Genomic DNA, 20,449 nt, shown 5'->3' on the forward strand with positions numbered 1-20,449 from the left:
AGGGCTAAGTGCCTTGCTGAAGAGCACATCGACAGATTCATCACTTGGTCTACTCTGGGATTTGAACCAGTGACCTTTCGGTTATTGTCCCAACGCTCTTAACTGCTAAGCACTCACACACAGCACATATCAATGTCTTGCATAAAGTCATTTTCTGAACCACTCATAACAAATTAAGGACATCATTCTGACGTTTTTCACAGATAGAAAAAGAGACCAGTGAATAATTTCATAATTTGCATTAGTCATGAAACTGTGACTTTTCCAAGCCTGAAACCCTCCATCATACTCAGCTAATCCTTAAGGAGTAGTAATTTGGAGGAATCAATCAAGCTACTGACAGCACAACGACAAATGAACTCCAGGAAACCAAGTCTCATCAGGCACGCTATATCCCAATAACTCAGCTAGGGAGTGGAAGTGTGTGTGTATGTCCCTACAAGTGAACATACACTATGTATAAACTGCTCTCTGGACTATAGTGTTAGGATATCATGTGTGGCCCATTCCACACCGCCATGCTGTGGTTTTAAACAGAGAGGCTGATTTCCCCCAGTTCAAAGACAGCTCCCTCATTAACACTAGCAGAAAGCCATGGCTATGAGGAGGAATCCTTCTCTTCTCTTCTCTTCTCTTCTCTCCTCTTCTCTCCTCTGTCTGTCTGTCTGTCTGTCTGTCTGTCTGTCTGTCTGTCTGTCTGTCTGTCTGTCTGTCTGTCTGTCTCACTCTTATCTCAATCTCTCTCTGTTTCTGTCTCTCTGTCTCTCTCTCTCTCTCTGTCTCTGTCTCTCTCTCTGTCTCTGTCTCTCTTTCTGTCTCTCTCTCTCTCTCTTTCTCACTCTGTCTCTCTCAATTCAATTCAATTCAATTCAAGGGGCTTCATTAGCATGGGAAATGTGTTAACATTGCCAAAGCAAGTGAGGTAGATAATATACAAAAGTGAAATAAACAACAGAAAATAACAGTAAACATTACACTGACAGAAGTTTCAAAAGAATAAAGACATTACAAATGTCATATTATGTAACGATGTGTTGTAATGATGTGCAAATGGTTAAAGTACAAAAGGGAAAATAAATAAGCATAAATATGGGTTGTATTTAAAATGGTGTTTGTTCTTCACTGGTTGACCTTATCTTGTGGCAACAGGTCACACGTCTTGCTGCTGTGATGGAACACTGTGGTATTTCACCCAGTAGATATGGGAGTTTATCAAAATCGGGTTTGTTTTCGAAATAAATCTTTGTGGATCTGTGTAAGGGAAACATGTGTCTCTCTCTCTGACTGTCCGTGTGTCTGTGTGTCTGTGTGTGAGTGGACGTGTTTAACTAGTATTTGACCAACTGGAGACATTTTGTTTGGTCCCCACAAGGTAAAATGCTATTTCTGGGGGGTTTAGGGTTAAGGTTAGAATTAGGTTTAGGGTTAGGGTTAGGGTTAGAATTAGTGTTAGGGTTAAGGATAGAATTAGGTTTAGGGTTAGAATTAGTGTTAGGGTTAAGGTTAGAATTAGGTTTATGGTTAGGGTTAAGGTTAGAATTAGGTTTAGGGTTAAGGTTAGAATTAGGTTTATGGTAATGTTAGGGTTAGGGTTAAGGGTTAGTGTTAGGGTTAGGGTTAAGGGTTAGAATTAGGTTTATGGTTAGGGTTAAGGGTTAGGGTTAGGGTTAAGGGTTAGTGTTAAGGGTTAGGGTTAAGGGTTAGTGTTAAGGGTTAGGGTTAGGGTTAAGGGTTAGGGTTAGGGTTAAGGGTTAGGGAAAATAGGACTTTGAATGGTACTGAATTGTATGTCCCCACAAGGTTAGCTGTGCAAGACTGTGTGTGTGTGTGTGTCTGCTTGTGTATTTGTTCCTCTGTGTGTTCCCCTACCTCCAAGGGGCCGTAACGGGGTGCCGTTGAGGCGCGTGTGTGGACCCGTGGGGCTCCCGTTGCCCTCCAGACGGCTCATCTTGCCCGGCGGCGGGGCGCAGGTGTCCGGGCTGTCCCCTCTCTGCTCGGGACTGTCCCGCAGACAGGGGCTCTCAGTACCACCACGCTCCATCCCCCTCCAACTTCCAGGAGGGACTCCCAACAGAGCGTACGGACCTGCAGACAGGAGAGAGAGAGAGAGCGAGACAGAGAGAGCGAGTGAGACAGAGAGAGTGAGAGAGAGAGAAGAGAAAGAGAGGGAGAGAGAGAGAGAGCGAGACAGAGTGAGTGAGAGAGAGAGAAGAGAAAGAGAGGGAGAGAGAGAGCGAGACAGAGAGAGTGAGAGAGAGAGAAGAGAAAGAGAGGGAGAGAGAGCGAGCGAGCGAGACAGAGAGAGTGAGAGAGAGAGAGACAGAGAGAGAGAGACAGAGAGAGAGACAGAGAGAGAGGGAGAGAGAGAGAGAGAGAGAGAGAGAGAGAGACAGAGACAGAGACAGAGACAGAGAGAGAGAGAGAGAGAGAGACAGAGAGAGAGAGAGAGAGACAGAGAGAGTGAGAGAGAGAGAAGAGAAAGAGAGGGAGAGAGAGAGAGAGAGAGAGAGAGAGAGAGGGAGCGAGCGAGAGGGAAAAGAAAATAGAGGAGGCATTTGTTCTTTAGGACGAAGTTACCCTTCAACATAGGCACTGAACTAGGATCAGTGTACCCTCTGCTAAACTTAGTTTATCTAGTAAGAGTCTACAGGCAACTATCTACATCTTACTGGTGTTGACATTGTGGAGACTCCTTCAAATCAGATCAGGGTAATAAATACTATCTGTTTTCTTTCAGATATGTTGAGCGTTTGAAAAGAGACAGAGGCATTGGGTCAATGTATTTGCACTTTTGGGATGATTCCATTGCTTCCATTGTGCTATATATCTGTTGTTTAGCTGGAATGGAATGTTTGTTTCCTGTTCATTTGACTGTGATACTGTATGTGGTTGTGTCACCTAGCTGTCTTAAGATGAATGCCCCTTACTTACTGTCACTCTGGATAAGAGCATATGCTAAATGACTAAAATGTCAAATGTAAATGTTTTACATACAGATCACATGACTGTGTTTAATTATTATTGTAAAACAATATATTAATGTCACAAAGGTAAAAGAAAAGGTTACATTTCACTGTAAAATCAGTAGTACGACCTCTGAGAGTCAGGTGGATATTGTAGCATTTAGCAAAACGAGTTCATTATTTGTCTCTCTGAAATGAAACCATCAAGTGATAGATTTAAAACAAATACATGTCTGTTGTTGAACAACCCCATGCCGATATGAGATAGTGAAAAAACACCAATCTGTTTCATCATTTCTTTCAACAATAAAAGCTAATTTCTCAACATTTCTGAAAAAAGATAAATAGCATTTTGAAATGAAACCCTTCTTTTGTATCAAACTCATCACACGGAGATGACCGCTTCATACGTTTATGTTGTGTTGGAGGCGTGAGTGCTGTGTTGGAGGCGTGAGTGCTGTGGTCATTTCCTCCCTGTACCCATCAACCCTCCCATACTGAAGACATTACTTTTTATTTACAGATGACGAGAGCAGAAAAAGCAGACCACAACAAACAAACAGCAACCCAGCATCTGGTGGAAATCACCAGGCTCTTTACTGTAAATAATATTACTGACTGCTATCAGACTCTATAGTCTTCTACACAACCAAATCTCATGCTAGGTAGGCCTGTCAATTTACATCTCAGTCATCTACACAGCAAATCTCATGCTAGGTAGGCCTGTCAATTTACATCTCAGTCATCTACACAACCAAATCTCATGCTAGGTAGGCCTGTCAATTTACATCTCAGTCATCTACACAACCAAATCTCATGCTAGGTAGGCCTGTCAATTTACATCTCAGTCATCTACACAGCCAAATCTCATGCTAGGTAGGCCTGTCAATTTACATCTCAGTCATCTACACAACCAAATCTCATGCTAGGTAGGACTGTCAATTTACATCTCAGTCATCTACACAGCCAAATCTCATGCTAGGTAGGCCTGTCAATTTACATCTCAGTCATCTACACAGCCAAATCCCATGCTAGGTAGGCCTGTCAATTTACATCTCAGTCATCTACACAACCAAATCTCATGCTAGGTAGGCCTGTCAATTTACATCTCAGTCATCTACACAGCCAAATCCCATGCTAGGTAGGCCTGTCAATTTACATCTCAGTCATCTACACAACCAAATCTCATGCTAGGTAGGCCTGTCAATGTAATTTTTTGTCATTTAGCAGACACTCTTATCCGGAGTGATTTACAGGAGCAATCCGGGATATGTGCCTTGCTCAGGGGCACATCATCAGATGATTTTTTTTCACCTCTGGGATTTGAACCAACAACTTTTCAGTGACTGGCCCAACACTCTAACCACGAGGCTACCTGCCTCCCTGTCTGTCGCCAGAGATGATACAGTATGTATAGCCAGGTCTACGGTTTGATCAAAAGGCTATGCCACTAATCTAGGGGGTGATAGTTGGCTTTTCAGGCAAAGTTGTTTATAACAACAGGCTATAACTTGACGCACTACTTTCGAGACATAAAGGTTCCCAATTAATGAGCAACCGTCTTCGCTCCAAGGCAAGAACTTCTGAGGTAAAGTAACTGCTGCCTCTAGCGGACGGAGGTGTTTTGGAACCTGGAGGAACCGTGTCTGAGATCTGCCGACTTCCATTGGCTGTCTGACTTTAGCTCACCGGGCTAACACAGTCTTGTGGCTGGCAGGACAATCGGGTTTGAACCCCCAGACTGTCACACAACTATTATAGAAGCAGGAGCAGTCTGCTGCATATCTGGCTTCAGCTCAGCGGGCTAACACAGTCTCATGGTGTGCAGGAGACATGGGTTCGAACTGCAGTCTGCCACCACCCTCTAGACGTAAAGGGGCTATCTGTCATGCAATCTGATGTGTTTGTTTCACAATCTGTGGTTTCCCCTGGCATGATAATTAACCCATTCTGGCCTAAAAGCAGCACATGATGACAATAAAACGCACATGCCAAATTAATAACAGCCTTTAAAAAGAGCCTTCCAACACAAACTCAGAATATTGTAATACGGAAGAACTGGAGCTGCCTCTCCCTCTGTTTAACTGGAAAGACCAGTCACTTTCTTTCTTTCCCATAGGACTGCATAGCTGAGGCATCCTAGGCCTGACAGTGAGGGGATCCATCCACAACATACAGTGCCTTGCAAAAGTATTCGGCCCCCTTGAACTTTGCGACCTTTTGCCACATTTCAGGCTTCAAACATAAAGATATAAAACTGTATTTTTTTGTGAAGAATCAACAACAAGTGGGACACAATCATGAAGTGGAACGACATTTATTGGATATTTCAAACTTTTTTAACAAATCAAAAACTGAAAAATTGGGCGTGCAAAATTATTCAGCCCCCTAAAGTTAATACTTTGTAGCGCCACCTTTTGCTGCGATTACAGCTGTAAGTCGCTTGGGGTATGTCTCTATCAGTTTTGCACATCGAGAGACTGACATTTTTTCCCATTCCTTCTTGCAAAACAGCTCGAGCTCAGTGAGGTTGGATGGAGAGGATTTGTGAACAGCAGTTTTCAGTTCTTTCCACAGATTCTCGATTGGATTCAGGTCTGGACTTTGACTTGGCCATTCTAACACCTGGATATGTTTATTTTTGAACCATTCCATTGGAGATTTTGCTTTATGTTTTGGATCATTGTCTTGTTGGAAGACAAATCTCCGTCCCAGTCTCAGGTCTTTTGCAGACTCCATCAGGTTTTCTTCCAGAATGTTCCTGTATTTGGTTCCATCCATCTTCCCATCAATTTTAACCATCTTCCCTGTCCCTTCTGAAGAAAAGCAGGCCCAAACCATGATGCTGCCACCACCATGTTTGACAGTGGGGATGGTGTGTTCAGCTGTGTTGCTTTTACGCCAAACATAACGTTTTGCATTGTTGCCAAAAAGTTCCATTTTGGTTTCATCTGACCAGAGCACCTTCTTCCACATGTTTGGTGTGTCTCCCAGGTGGCTTGTGGCAAACTTTAAACGACACTTTTTATGGATATCTTTAAGAAATGGCTTTCTTCTTGCCACTCTTCCATAAAGGCCAGATTTGTGCAATATACGACTGATTGTTGTCCTATGGACAGAGTCTCCCACCTCAGCTGTAGATCTCTGCAGTTCATCCAGAGTGATCATGGGCCTCTTGGCTGCATCTCTGATCAGTCTTCTCCTTGTATGAGCTGAAAGTTTAGAGGGACGGCCAGGTCTTGGTAGATTTGCAGTGGTCTGATACTCCTTCCATTTCAATATTATCGCTTGCACAGTGCTCCTTGGGATGTTTAAAGCTTGGGAAATCTTTTTGTATCCAAATCCGGCTTTAAACTTCTTCACAACAGTATCTCGGACCTGCCTGGTGTGTTCCTTGTTCTTCATGATGCTCTCTGCGCTTTTAACGGACCTCTGAGACTATCACAGTGCAGGTGCATTTATACGGAGACTTGATTACACACAGGTGGATTGTATTTATCATCATTAGTAATTTAGGTCAACATTGGATCATTCAGAGATCCTCACTGAACTTCTGGAGAGAGTTTGCTGCACTGAAAGTAAAGGGGCTGAATAATTTTGCACGCCCAATTTTTCAGTTTTTGATTTGTTAAAAATGTTTGAAATATCCAATAAATGTCGTTCCACTTCATGATTGTGTCCCACTTGTTGTTGATTCTTCACAAAAAAATACAGTTTTATATCTTTATGTTTGAAGCCTGAAATGTGGCAAAAGGTCGCAAAGTTCAAGGGGGCCGAATACTTTCGCAAGGCACTGTATCATAGGGACCTGGGTGATCTGAGGCAGCACACTATCATGTTGACCTGAACTGTACAGTTCCCCCCCCCCCCCCCCCGGTCTCTCCCTCTCTGGTCCAGAACCACAGACCTCCCCCCCGGGTCTCTCCCTCTCTGGTCCAGAACCACAGACCTCCCCCCGGGTCTCTCCCTCTCTGGTCCAGAACCACAGACCTCCCCCCGGGTCTCTCCCTCTCTGGTCCAGCCACCAGACATCATTCTATGGGACCAGATCCCTGGTCTCTCCCTCTCTGGTCCAGCCACCAGACATCATGCTATGGGACCAGATCCCTGGTCTCTCCCGCTCTGGTCCAGAACCAGACATCATGCTATGGGACCAGATCCCTGGTCTCTCCCTCTCTGGTCCAGCCACCAGACATCATGCTATGGGACCAGATCCCTGGTCTCTCCCTCTCTGGTCCAGAACCAGACATCATGCTATGGGACCAGATCCCTGCTCTCCCTCTCTGGTCCAGCCACCAGACATCATGCTATGAGACCAGATATTATGGGAGAGCTAGGCCTGACTGGAGAGCATTGTGTAATTAAAAGCTTATAAATCTTAACAGCTATTGACTAAACACTCCATCCCCCCCGAGCATTGCAGATCTGCTTCTGATAAACACGTCTACATGGGATTTGGGAAAGACAGGCACAGGATTAAACACCTCCCCTCCGCCCCGCCCCCCGTCATCTCTGCACCCAGAGTCATTAACAGGGAGAAATTATTACCAGACATGTATGAAGGGGAAGGATATGTGTTGGGTGTCCTCTACCTCTGCCAACATAGGTCTCTCTCTTTCTCTGACACACACACACACACGCACACGCACACACGCACGCACGCACGCACGCACACACACACACACACACACACACACACACACACACAGACACACACTTTAGTGTTCACAGCTCTTCACTTCGCCTCTCATCACACCAGTCCTGTGAGTGTGTCCAGTGACCAGTTGTCAGGCTGATTGAATGGATGGATGTCTCTCAGTACATGAGATCTCCTCCTGATAACATCTGATGACATCACACAGCAGTGCCCTCCAGCTTTAATCCACACGACTAGACCAGAACAAGGGCTGTCACAAATGGCACTCTATTCCCTATGTATGCTCTGGTCAAACCTAGTACACTAGGTTTGACCAGAGCATACATAGTACACTATACTAGGGTATAGGGTGCCATTCGGAATGCATCCAGGGGCTGAGTAACCAAACAAAAAAGTCCTGTACAAAAGAGTTGCTGTATACAAACCCCTCATTGAGAGAATTATGTCTGAATTTTCCAAGAGCTCAGAGGATGATGGAACGTTCACAACGCATTAGGCTTGACGGAGTTGACAGTCCATCTCTTCGTATATCAACGCCGTCAACATACTCTCTGAGACTGTTTACAGCTACTCGGTATAGAACCCATATAGAAAAGGGGTTTTAAAAGATTTAACATGATATATGTTTCTATTTCTTATTTGCAAGTGTCTATTAGGTGTTGTTCCTTCCTCTTCTTGTTGTTATTAAAGATAATAATGATAATAATAATAACAATAACAATAATAACAATAACAATAATGATAATAATAATAACAATAATAATAATAATAATAACAATAATAATAATAATAATAACAATAATAATAATAACAATAATAATAATAACAATAATGGTAATAACAATAATGATAATAACAATAACAATTGAGATCAATTGACACTCTTTACCATGGCACTTTGAGATTTATTTTAAACTCCAAAACCCTTACGCACCACTGCACTTTGTATACCAGGGTTGGCTGGCCTTCTCTAGTCACTCGTAGGCTCATTCACTGGTATACTTTTATTTACATAGCAATTTTGGGTTTACTACCTTTTTATTTGGGCATTTTTATTCTTCAGAAATGTGGTGGGAACTCTCTTCGTTCGCTGGACTTTATCCTGCTAACTGTTCCAAATGTCCCAACTGAATTTGGTAAAAGGGCTTTTATGTACTCTGCACCATCGTCTTGGAACGCCTTACAAAATACTTTTAAACTGGAAGAACTTTTGTTATTTTTAAATCACTGATGAATGATCTTGAGACTGATTCCCTGACCTGTCAATGTTTTTAATTTGCTGTTTTTGATTTTGTTATACTCTTGTGAACTCTATGGTTTTTACTATATTACTTGTAGTTTTTCATGTTGTTTGTCTGTAATTTTTGTAATGACTTGGTGCAGCCTATCTTGGCCAGGACACTTTTGAAAAAGAGATTTTAAATTTCAACGAGCCCTTCCTGGTTAAATAAAGGTTAAATAAAATAAATAAATAATAACAATAATAAGAATAACAATAATGATAATGACAATAATAATAACAACGATAATGATGATAATAACAACGATAATGATAATAACAATAATAACGATAATGATAATAACAACAATAATAATAATAATGATGATAATAACAATAACAATATTATTAGTAATAATAATAACAATAAAAAATAAAAAATAATAACAATAATAAAGATTATGCTGTACACTCTTAGAATCAGTGACTTGAGGAAAGTTGGAAATCCTCCAAGGAACCATTTCTAGTCAATGCTTCATATTTGCACCTTCGGTTAGTTGAGGGGTTCTTGGAGGACCCTTTAATGACACCCTGTAGTGGAGGTGTGGCTTAGTAGGGGCGTGGCTTTAAGATAGATATTTTATGGTCCCCGCTAGAGTAAATGTCATTGCTGTTCATCGGTTCTGTTGCATTGCCGTCACATGTTAAGGTTGAACACTAACCGTTTTGTAGCTTCAATGAGGCTAAACCAGGTGTATGACTTTCTCAAGAGCCTATGCAAATTCCAAAGTTGGAATAGTTGCCACTTTATTACTGTATGTAATCAGCAATGTTAATATTATTATTATATTAGAATATGTAACATGCATAAATATTCAAGGAACATTATAATTTGCTGTGTACAAAATGAACATGATGAACAGGAATGATATTTATGCTAACAAGTGACCAAAAAATCTGGAAGCCACGCCTCAAATAAGCCATGCCTCTAATCTGATGCCACCTCGACAATATCGTATTAAAAATGTTTAAAAAATGAACTGCTCCCGTCACAAAAAGGTTCCGGTTTGAACCAGACTTCTACTCTGACCCTGGCCTCATGAAGGCCATGCATTCTCAATATAAACATACACATACAGACACACAGAAACCACTTCAAGCATACAACACTGGGAGACTGTACAGACACATAGAGACCACACACTGAAGCAACTACACTCACTGCAGTATATTACACACACTGCAGCAACTACACTCACTACAGTATACTACACATGCTGGAGCAACTACACTCACTACAGTATACTACACACACTGGAGCAGCTACACTCACTACAGTATACTACACACACTGGAGAAACTACACTCACTACAGTATACTACACACACTGGAGCAACTACACTCACTGCAGTATACTACACACACTGGAGCAACTACACTCACTACAGTATACTACACACACTGGAGAAACTACACTCACTACAGTATACTACACACACTGGAGCAACTACACTCACTGCAGTATACTACACACACTGGAGCAACTACACTCACTACAGTATACTACACACACTGGAGCAACTACACTCACTACAGTATACTACACTCATTACAGTATACTACACTCACTAGAGCATACTACACTCACTACAGTATACTACACTCATTACAGTATACTACACTCACTACAGTATACTACACTAATTACAGTGTCCTACACTCATTACAGTATACTACACTCACTAGATCATACTACACTCACTAGAGTATACTACACTCACTACAGTATACTACACTCACTACAGTATACTACACTCACTAGAGTATACTACACTCACTACAGTATACTACACTCACTACAGTATACTACACTCACTACAGTATACTACACTAATTACAGTGTCCTACACTCACTACAGTATACTACACTCATTACAGTATACTACACTCACTACAGTATACTACACTAATTGCAGTGTCCTACACTCACTATAGTATACTACACTCATTACAGTATACTACACTCACTAGAGCATACTACACTCACTACAGTATACTACACTCATTACAGTATACTACACTCACTAGAGTATACTACACTCACTACAGTATACTACACTCACTACAGTATACTACACTCATTACAGTATACTACACTCACTACAGTATAATACACTCACTAGAGTATACTACACTCACTACAGTATACTACACTCACTACAGTATACTACACACTACAGTATACTACACTCACTAGAGTATACTACACTTACACTCACATGGATGCCAAATGTACTAGACACCACAGGGTCAACATAGTAACACACAGTCATACCATTCACTGTGAACACATTTGCCATATTTTATTAAAGTACCGTTCAATTATTTTCTCTTCAAAATACCTTTCAATGCTAGTTTGATAACTTGTTTTGTTTCAACTCAAACTTTAACTCAAACATGGAGCCAATTGATGGAATTGAATCAAACCTACCACACCAAAGCATGTTTTTATTAACTAGGCCTACTGTCCACCCATGCACATTCATTCTGAAAACTACAAGCTTCTGCCTGTGTCCCTGTGTTAACAACAGATGGTGTGCGATCTCTAATGTTCAGGAAGTCTTGAGTTTTTTCTCGCCTGAGTTAAAATACCTCAGAATAAGCTGTAAACCACACTATTTCCCAAGAGAGTTTTCATCTATATTTTTTCATAGCTGTCTATTTACCGCCCCAAACCGATGCTGGCACTAAGACCACACTCAACGAGCTGTATAGCGCCATAAGCAAACAAGAAAATGCACATTCAGAAGCGGCGCTCCTAGTGGCCGGTCATTTTAATGCAGGGAAACTGAAATCTGTTTTACCTCATTTCTACCAGCATGTCACCTGTACAACTAGGGTTGACAAAATTATAGATCACCTTTACTCAAAACACAGAAATGCATACAAGACTCTCCCTCTTTCTCCATTTGGCAAATCTGACCATAACTCTATCCTACTGTTTCATGCTTACAAGTAAAAACTCAAACAGGAAGTACCAGTGTGAAGTGGCCCGATAAAGCGGATGCTAAACCACAGGACTGTTTCACTTGTACAGACTGGAATATGTTCTGGGATTCATCCGATAACATTCAGGATTTTACCACACCAGTCATCAGCTTCATTAATAAGTTTATCCCAACCAGAAGCCATGGATTACAGCCAACATCCACACTGAGCTAAAGGCTAGAGCGCCGCTTTCAAGGAGTGGGACACTAATCCGGACGCTTACAAGAAATCCCGCTACGATCTCCGACGAACCATCACACTGGCAAAGTGTCAATACAGGACTAAGATCGAATTGTACAGTACTATGCTAGCTCTGGCACTCGTTGTATATGGCAGAGCTAGCAAACTATCCCAGATTACAAAGGGAAACCCAGCTGCAAGCTGCCCAGTGACACGAGCATACCAGACGAGCTATATGCCTTCTATGTTCGCTTCGAGGCAAGCAACACTGAACCATGCATTAGAGCACCAGCTGTTCAGTGGTAATGCTCTCCGTAACCGATGTGAGCAAGACCTTTAAACAGGTTAACATTCAAAAGGCCGCAGGGCCAGACGGATTACCAAGACATGTACTCCGAGCGTGCACTGATCAGCTGGCAAGTGTTGTCACTGACATTTTGAACCTCCCCCTGAACCAGTCTGTAATACCTACATGTTTCAAGCAGCCCACCATAGTCCCTGTGCCCAAAAATGCCAAGGTAACCTGTCTAAATGACTATCGCCCCAAAGCACTCACATCTGTATTCATGAAATGCTTTGAAAGGTTGGTCATGGCTCACATCAACACCATAATCACACTCACCCTGGACCCATTCCAATTCATATACTTCCCCAACAGATCCACGGATGACGCAATGTCATTTTTTTGTGCCTTTTTTTCACCCCAATTTTGATCTTGTCTCATCTCTGCAACTCCCCAACGGGCTCCAGAGGCGAAGGTCGAGTGTCCTCCGAAACATGTCCCACCAAACCGCGCTTCTTAACACCCGCCCGCTTAACGCTAAAACCAGCCGCACCAATGTGTCGGAGGAAACACCATTCAACCGACGACCAAGGTCAGCCTGCAGGTGCCCGGCCTGCCACAAAAAGTTGCTAGAGTGAAATTAGTTAAGTAAAGCCCCCGTGGCCAATTGTACGCTGCACTATGGGACTCCCGATCAAGGCCTGGGATCGAACCCAGGTCTGTGGTGACACCTCTAGCAGTGCCTTAGACCGCAGCCCCACTTGGGAGGCCCCAGATGATACAATCTCTATTGCACTCTTACACTACCCTTTCCCACCTGGACAAGAGGAACACCCATGTAAGAATGCTGTTGTTGACTACAGCTCAGCGTTCAACACCATAGTGCCCTCCAAGCTCATCACAAAGCTAAGGGCCCTGGCACAGAACACCTCCTTCTGAAACTGGACTTCCTGACGGGCTGCCCAGAGTCGGTGAGGGTAGGCAACAGCACATCCGCCACACTGACCCTCAACACAGGGGCCCTCAGGGGTGGGTGCTTAGTCCCCTCATTTACTCTGTTCGCCCATGACTACGTGGCCGCGCATGACTCCAACACCATCATTAAGTTTGCCGACAACATGACGGTGGTAGGCCTGATTACCAACGACGATGAGACAGCCTATAGGGAGGAGTTCAGAGACCTGGCAGTGTGGTGCCAGAACAACAACCTCTTGTGTATACTGTGCATTCAGAAAGTATTCCGACCCATTTCCTTTTTCCACATTTTGTTACGTAACAGCCTTATTCTAAAATTGATTAAACAAAACATTTTTCTCATCAGTCTACACGCAATACCCATAATGACAAAGTAAAAACAGGTTTTTGCTCATTTTTGCTAATTTATTAAAACCAGAAATACCTTATTTACAGAAGTATTCAGACCCTTTGCCATGACACTCGAAATTGAGCTCAGGTGCATCCTGTTTCCATTGATCATCCTTGAGATGTTTCTACAACTTGATTGGAGTCCACCTGTGGAACATTCAATTGATTGAACATGATTTGGAAAGGCACACACCTGTCTATATAAGGCCCCACAGTTGACAGTGCATGTCAGAGCAAAAACCAAGCCATAAGGTGGAAGGAATTGGCTGTAGAGCTCTGAGACAGGATTGTGTAAAGACACACATCTGGGGAAGGGTACCAAAAGATGTCTGCAGCATTGAAGATCCCCAAGAACACTGTGGCCTCCATCATTCTTAAATTGAAGAAGTTTGGAAGCACCAAGACTCTTCCTAGAGCCGGCAGCCCCGCCAAACTGAGAAATCGGGGGAGAAGGGCCTTGGTCAGGGAGGTGACCAAGAACCCGATGGTCACTCTGACAGAGCTCCAGAGTTCCTCTGTGGAGATGGGAGAACCTTCCAGAAGGACAACCATCTCTGCAGCACTCCACCAATCAGGCATTTATGTTAGAGTGGCCAGACGGAAGCCACTCCTCAGTAAAAGGCACATGACAGCCTGACAGCCCGCTCGGAGTAGGCCAAAAGGCACCTAAAGGACTCTCAGACCATGGTCTGATGAAACCAAGATTAAACTGTTTGGCCTGGATGCCAAGTGTCAATTCTCGAGGAAACCTGGTACCATCCCTACGGTGAAGCATGGTGGGGCGGCAGGGTAGCCTAGTGGTTAGAGTGTTGGACAACATAACTGAAAGGTTGCTAGTTCAAATCCCCGAGTTGACAAGGTACAAATCTGTCGTTCTACCCCTGAACAGGCAGTTAACCCACTGTTCCTAGGCCGTCATTGAAAATAAGATTTTTTTCTTAAACTGACTTGCCTAGTTAAATAAAGCTTAAAAAAATGTTTTTAAATGGTGCTGGCAGCATCATGCTGTGGGGATGTTTTTCAGCGGCAGGGACTGGGAGACTAGTCAGGATCAAGGCAAAGATGAACGGAGCAAAGTACAAAGAGATCCTTGATGAAAACCTGCTCCAGAGTGCTCAGGACTTCTAAGCACAAAAACTCTAAGCACACAGCCAAGACAACGCGGGAGTGACAACGCAGGAGTCCCTGATGTTCTTGAGTGGCCCATCCAGAGCCTGGACTTAAACCCGATCGAACATCTCTGGGGAGACCTGAAAATAGCTGTGCCAAGCTTGTAGCATCATATCCAAGACAACTCAAGGCTGTAATCGCTGCCAAAGGTGCTTCAACAAAGTACTGAGTAAAGGGTCTGAATATTTATATAAATGTCATATTTCCGTTGTTTTTTTTTTGTACATTTGCAAAAATGTACAAATGCACTGTAGTTTTTTGTACATTTGCAAAAATGTACAAAACCCTGTTTTTGTTTTGTCATCATGTGGTAGGTAGTGTGTGTAGATTGATGAGGGGGGGGGGAAACAATTTAATCCACTTTAGAATAAGGCTGTAATGTAACAAAACGTGGAAAAATCAAGGGGTCTGAATACCTTCCGAATGCACTGAAGTTATCATTACGCATTGTGAATGTATTATTACTTACAGTCTTATTACATCTTTTACTTTTCTATCATTTGTCTATTTTTTTGTTCTCTGCGTTGTTGGGAAGGGCCTTAAGCATTTCACTGTTAGTTTACACCTATTGTTTATGAAGCATGCGATGAATAAGAATAGGATTTTACTTGAATGAACCATTTAACTGTATGCTTAATGAGGGAGACACGCCCATGGTAAGAGGCCTAGCTTTTGCATGTACTGTATTACATAGGATCAAACAACGTTAAAATAGGAAAATGGTAAGGGGGCATTTCATTCAGTCATTTTTTTAAATAGTCAAGACCTGAAGTTTTTTATTTTGGGAGAGAGAAATGGACAGAAAGCTGTAGGAACAACTTTTTTCTCTCCACTTGGCATACTGCAGTGAAACCAAGTGTATCCAAATGAAACCGGCATTTTGATGGAACCACTAAATGACTGCTGTTGACATTTTTGGGGACAAAAGGCTTCGTCTTGCTGAGAGCAACGCTGCTCTTTCTCTCGCTGTAAAAACGTTTGAGCAAAAAAAATTGCCCTGTCCACTCATTAGGCCAGCTTATAAATGTTACATTTTAGCTGACATTTTTTTAAATGAAAGGTTGTAGACATTTATGCAGGGTAGGGTGATTATTTATTCACCTTATGGTGCAAGACACCTTGCTCAGTCCGGTTGCTCATTCGTTTGTCTTCAACATATGAACATTCAAACGCGCTAAAATTCCTGAATTTGACCCGTGACGTGTTTCCGATAAAACATTTAAATGCTGTTGAGAATATACACATGGAAAAGTATTGAAACGTCAACGTATCAATCAAAAAGTAGGTCTATAGGCTAGACCTATAGCCAATGGTTTGACTCGGGACACTACGCCTTTTACTTGTATAAATTAAAAGTTGAAATAAAACTCTAAAAGAAGAGCAATAAGTCAGTAGCACTACATTTTCAAACTCCAAAACGAAACTAATTTCTCTAAGATAATGCATGTCGGATAGCTAGCTACGCAATGTGATAAATTGTCCTAAATGAATTCGCATGGAAAATTGCAAATTGATACAGGCGCTACCTGATACTAACCCGTGCTAAGTGTATTTTGCAGTCAACACAGTGAGCTCGCCTTTTGTTTTGCGTAATGATTTAATCAGAACGTGCACACTCCTCAAGTAGAATTATAAAAGTATAATAATGATTATAATTATAATAATTGTCAGTAGTAAAGCTGTTGATACACTTTATTGTTAATGTGGAATGTATAATCGACATTTATTTTTATCTGAAATCTAAAAGTGTTAGGCTGCAATGAAACATCTAAATATGAGATAATATAATCCAAACCAAATATTATTATCATAGCTAATAATAGTTATTATATGGTAACCTAATGATAGAGCATTATTTACGCTAAATTATCGCCAAAAACATTGACACCTTGCTCATAATTTTTATTCTTCACCCATTTAGGCTATTATTTTTAATAGACAATTATTCAGGCTAGACGCGCGACCAGAACATTGTTGATACATTCATTAAATGTACATTGTATTGGGCCTAATATTAACGATCATTAATTCATAGCATTTTTATCCTTTAAAATATTACTATTACTATTAGAATTTGGCCTTGGACCATTGTTGTTATTATCACTGTTATAAACTGACACCTAATACTTTTATTTGTATTTGTAATGTTGGTAAAGTAGTCTCAAGCTGGCTGAAAAGACGGGGCTCATAATAAAAAAGTGTATGTGAACAGGTTGTACTCACTGTTTACGTGGTGTCTGTACCTCGCCTGGTTGGGTAGAAAGCTCTGTCCATTGATGATAAGTATTGAATCCAGGACTGGACTGGGGGGTGTTTCGGGGAGCAGAAGTCGGATATCCGTCACTCGGAGCTCGATGGTTCTTCTCCGCGCTCTACTTGAGTGTGACAGCAAAGCAGCTTGACAGAGCGCAAGCGAGAGGACGATAGATACGGCAGATACAGGAAATACGCTCTGTGTGCTTGCTTGCGTGTTTGTTTGTGTGTGAAGGGGGTGGAGAGAGAGAGAGAGAGAGAGAGAGAGAGAGAGAGAGAGAGAGACCTCACTGTCGGAGCTCCTAGATTGAACCGCCTATAATGCGCTCGAGGGGATGGACGACAGGCAGCACAACTCAAGATTCCACGATTGTTCATTGATTCCTTGCTTTGCAGAGGATATGAAGTTAGAATGTTTTTACTTTGCCTTTACTACCGGAGCCATAGATGGGCTCAACGAATAGTGGAAGCAGCAAGGTAACCACATATCGGACCGTTGGTTATGCTATAGATGATACGAGAGAGGGAGGTAACGGAGACTTCGTTTGACAGGGTGCGAGAGAGTAGGTATCAGATGCTATAACGATATAAAGGAGGAAGGATCAGAAGCTATTATACTGTGTATCCAGGCAACATCAGTCATTGGCCTTTGTAACGTTGCACATGGACGGCTTTCATGCTAATCAAAATTCAGCTCCTCCCTTTTGAGCAGGTAACCCAAACATATCTGGAAGGGCAACGATTGACACTGGCCGATCGATCACAATATCGGGGAGCAATCTGTCTCCTCTCAATTGTGAACTTTCAAGAGATCATTCTGACACATTATGTAGACTACAGTCAAACGCTTAACCTGAATGTTCTGGTATTTAAACAGAACAAAGATTGATATCGTTTGACTTGTGCGTAACCGCGTTATAATGTCCTCCTCGACGTGCAATATATATGCTTAAAACTCATGCAGTATTTAAGATGAAATGACTAACATAATTAAAATCAAATCCTATATCAAGACTATAGCAATCAAATGAGTGTCGTAAATGTAATGTTAGTTTCACTTACTTCCTGTTAACTAACCCGAGTCAGATAAAATGTTTTTCTAATCTTGTTGAGGAAAAAAGATGCGCGAGCAATTAGTAAATTAGTGTAATCGAGAGAATGTATCTCATGGATTCTCACCACACACACACACACACACACACACACACACACACACACACACACACACACACACACACACACACACACACACACACACACACACACACACACACACACACACACACACACACACACAAACTATAATATACTTAATTCACATGTATAGGGTATAGGCATATTCTATGCTGCATAGCCTGATAAAATAGTGTAACATTTTCACAAGACAGACCCAGGGCCTACATAAACGCCATGTGTTAAAAATATTTTGTTAATCGACTATAAAAACAGCGTTCTGATTGCCAACACGTTTATAGGCTTACAACTGATACCCAGATAGTCTATATATAAGGTGTTAGGCATCGGCGTACATAACGTCTGTTCAAACGAACATTCCCTCTGTGTTGGTGGCATATTAAATGACTGTAGTAAATTGGTCGCGGCCACAGGTATTCTGTAACTAGGCCTAATGGCCTATAGTTTCTGTGAGTGCATGACATATATTATTTTCCTTTGACTTGTAAGTTTAAATAATATTTCATTATAACGTTGTTCACGTTGTTATGAAATATTCCACTTTTTGTCAGGGGCATAACACGTTTTTTAGTCAACAAAATTGCATGTCAATAAAACATCCAAGCCAACATATCAATCAAAATACCAAACATGCAGCAATGAATTACAGTCTACCACGGTAGGTCTACCATACGGTCAGTATTAAAGGTCTACCATACGGTCAGTAGTTATAGGTCTACCATACAGTCAGTAGTTATAGGTCTACCATACGGTCAGTATTAAAGGTCTACCATACGGTCAGTATTAAAGGTCTACCATACGGTCAGTAGTTATAGGTCTACCATACAGTCAGTAGTTAAAGGTCTACCATACGGTCAGTAGTTATAGGTCTACCATACAGTCAGTAGTTATAGGTCTACCATACGGTCAGTATTAAAGGTCTACCATACGGTCAGTATTAAAGGTCTACCATACGGTCAGTAGTTATAGGTCTACCATACAGTCAGTATTAAAGGTCTACCATACGGTCAGTATTAAAGGTCTACCATACGGTCAGTATTAAAGGTCTACCATACGGTCAGTAGTTATAGGTCTACCATACAGTCAGTAGTTATAGGTCTACCATACGGTCAGTATTAAAGGTCTACCATACGGTCAGTATTAAAGGTCTACCATACGGTCAGTAGTTATAGGTCTACCATACAGTCAGTAGTTATAGGTCTACCATACGGTCAGTATTAAAGGTCTACCATACGGTCAGTATTAAAGGTCTACCATACGGTCAGTAGTTATAGGTCTACCATACAGTCAGTAGTTAAAGGTCTACCATACGGTCAGTAGTTATAGGTCTACCATACAGTCAGTAGTTATAGGTCTACCATACGGCCAGTAGTTAAAGGTCTACCATACAGTCAGTAGTTATAGGTCTACCATACGGCCAGTAGTTAAAGGTCTACCATACGGCCAGTAGTTAAAGGTCTACCATACGGCCAGTAGTTAAAGGTCTACCATACGGCCAGTAGTTAAAGGTCTACCATACAGTCAGTAGTTATAGGTCTACCATACGGTCAGTATTAAAGGTCTACCATACGGTCAGTATTAAAGGTCTACCATACGGTCAGTAGTTATAGGTCTACCATACAGTCAGTATTAAAGGTCTACCATACGGTCAGTATTAAAGGTCTACCATACGGTCAGTATTAAAGGTCTACCATACGGTCAGTAGTTATAGGTCTACCATACAGTCAGTAGTTATAGGTCTACCATACGGTCAGTATTAAAGGTCTACCATACGGTCAGTATTAAAGGTCTACCATACGGTCAGTAGTTATAGGTCTACCATACAGTCAGTAGTTATAGGTCTACCATACGGTCAGTATTAAAGGTCTACCATACGGTCAGTATTAAAGGTCTACCATACGGTCAGTAGTTATAGGTCTACCATACAGTCAGTAGTTAAAGGTCTACCATACGGTCAGTAGTTATAGGTCTACCATACAGTCAGTAGTTATAGGTCTACCATACGGCCAGTAGTTAAAGGTCTACCATACAGTCAGTAGTTATAGGTCTACCATACGGCCAGTAGTTAAAGGTCTACCATACGGCCAGTAGTTAAAGGTCTACCATACGGCCAGTA

The 20,449-nt window shown here is 41.9% G+C and overlaps 1 protein-coding gene across 1 annotated transcript in view; it reads right to left on the bottom strand.

Annotated features, from left to right (window-relative positions):
• LOC110514354 (DNA-binding protein SATB2) overlaps positions 1 to 17,365 on the bottom strand; it is a 53,910-nt gene extending 36,545 nt beyond the window's left edge. Inside the window, exons 1-2 of the mRNA XM_090242274.1 lie at positions 17,110 to 17,365; positions 1,870 to 2,085 (exon numbers count right to left, since the gene is read on the bottom strand). Coding sequence (XP_090098400.1) covers positions 1,870 to 2,041 — 172 coding nt within the window. The 5' untranslated portion in view covers positions 2,042 to 2,085; positions 17,110 to 17,365. The remainder of the gene's footprint in view (positions 1 to 1,869; positions 2,086 to 17,109) is intronic.
• Between the last annotated feature and the right edge of the window lie 3,084 nt (positions 17,366 to 20,449).

Source organism: Oncorhynchus mykiss, chromosome 7, assembly GCF_057628025.1.
Source record: "Oncorhynchus mykiss isolate SJ-2025 chromosome 7, ASM5762802v1, whole genome shotgun sequence".
NCBI classification, from domain to species: domain Eukaryota; kingdom Metazoa; phylum Chordata; class Actinopteri; order Salmoniformes; family Salmonidae; genus Oncorhynchus; species Oncorhynchus mykiss.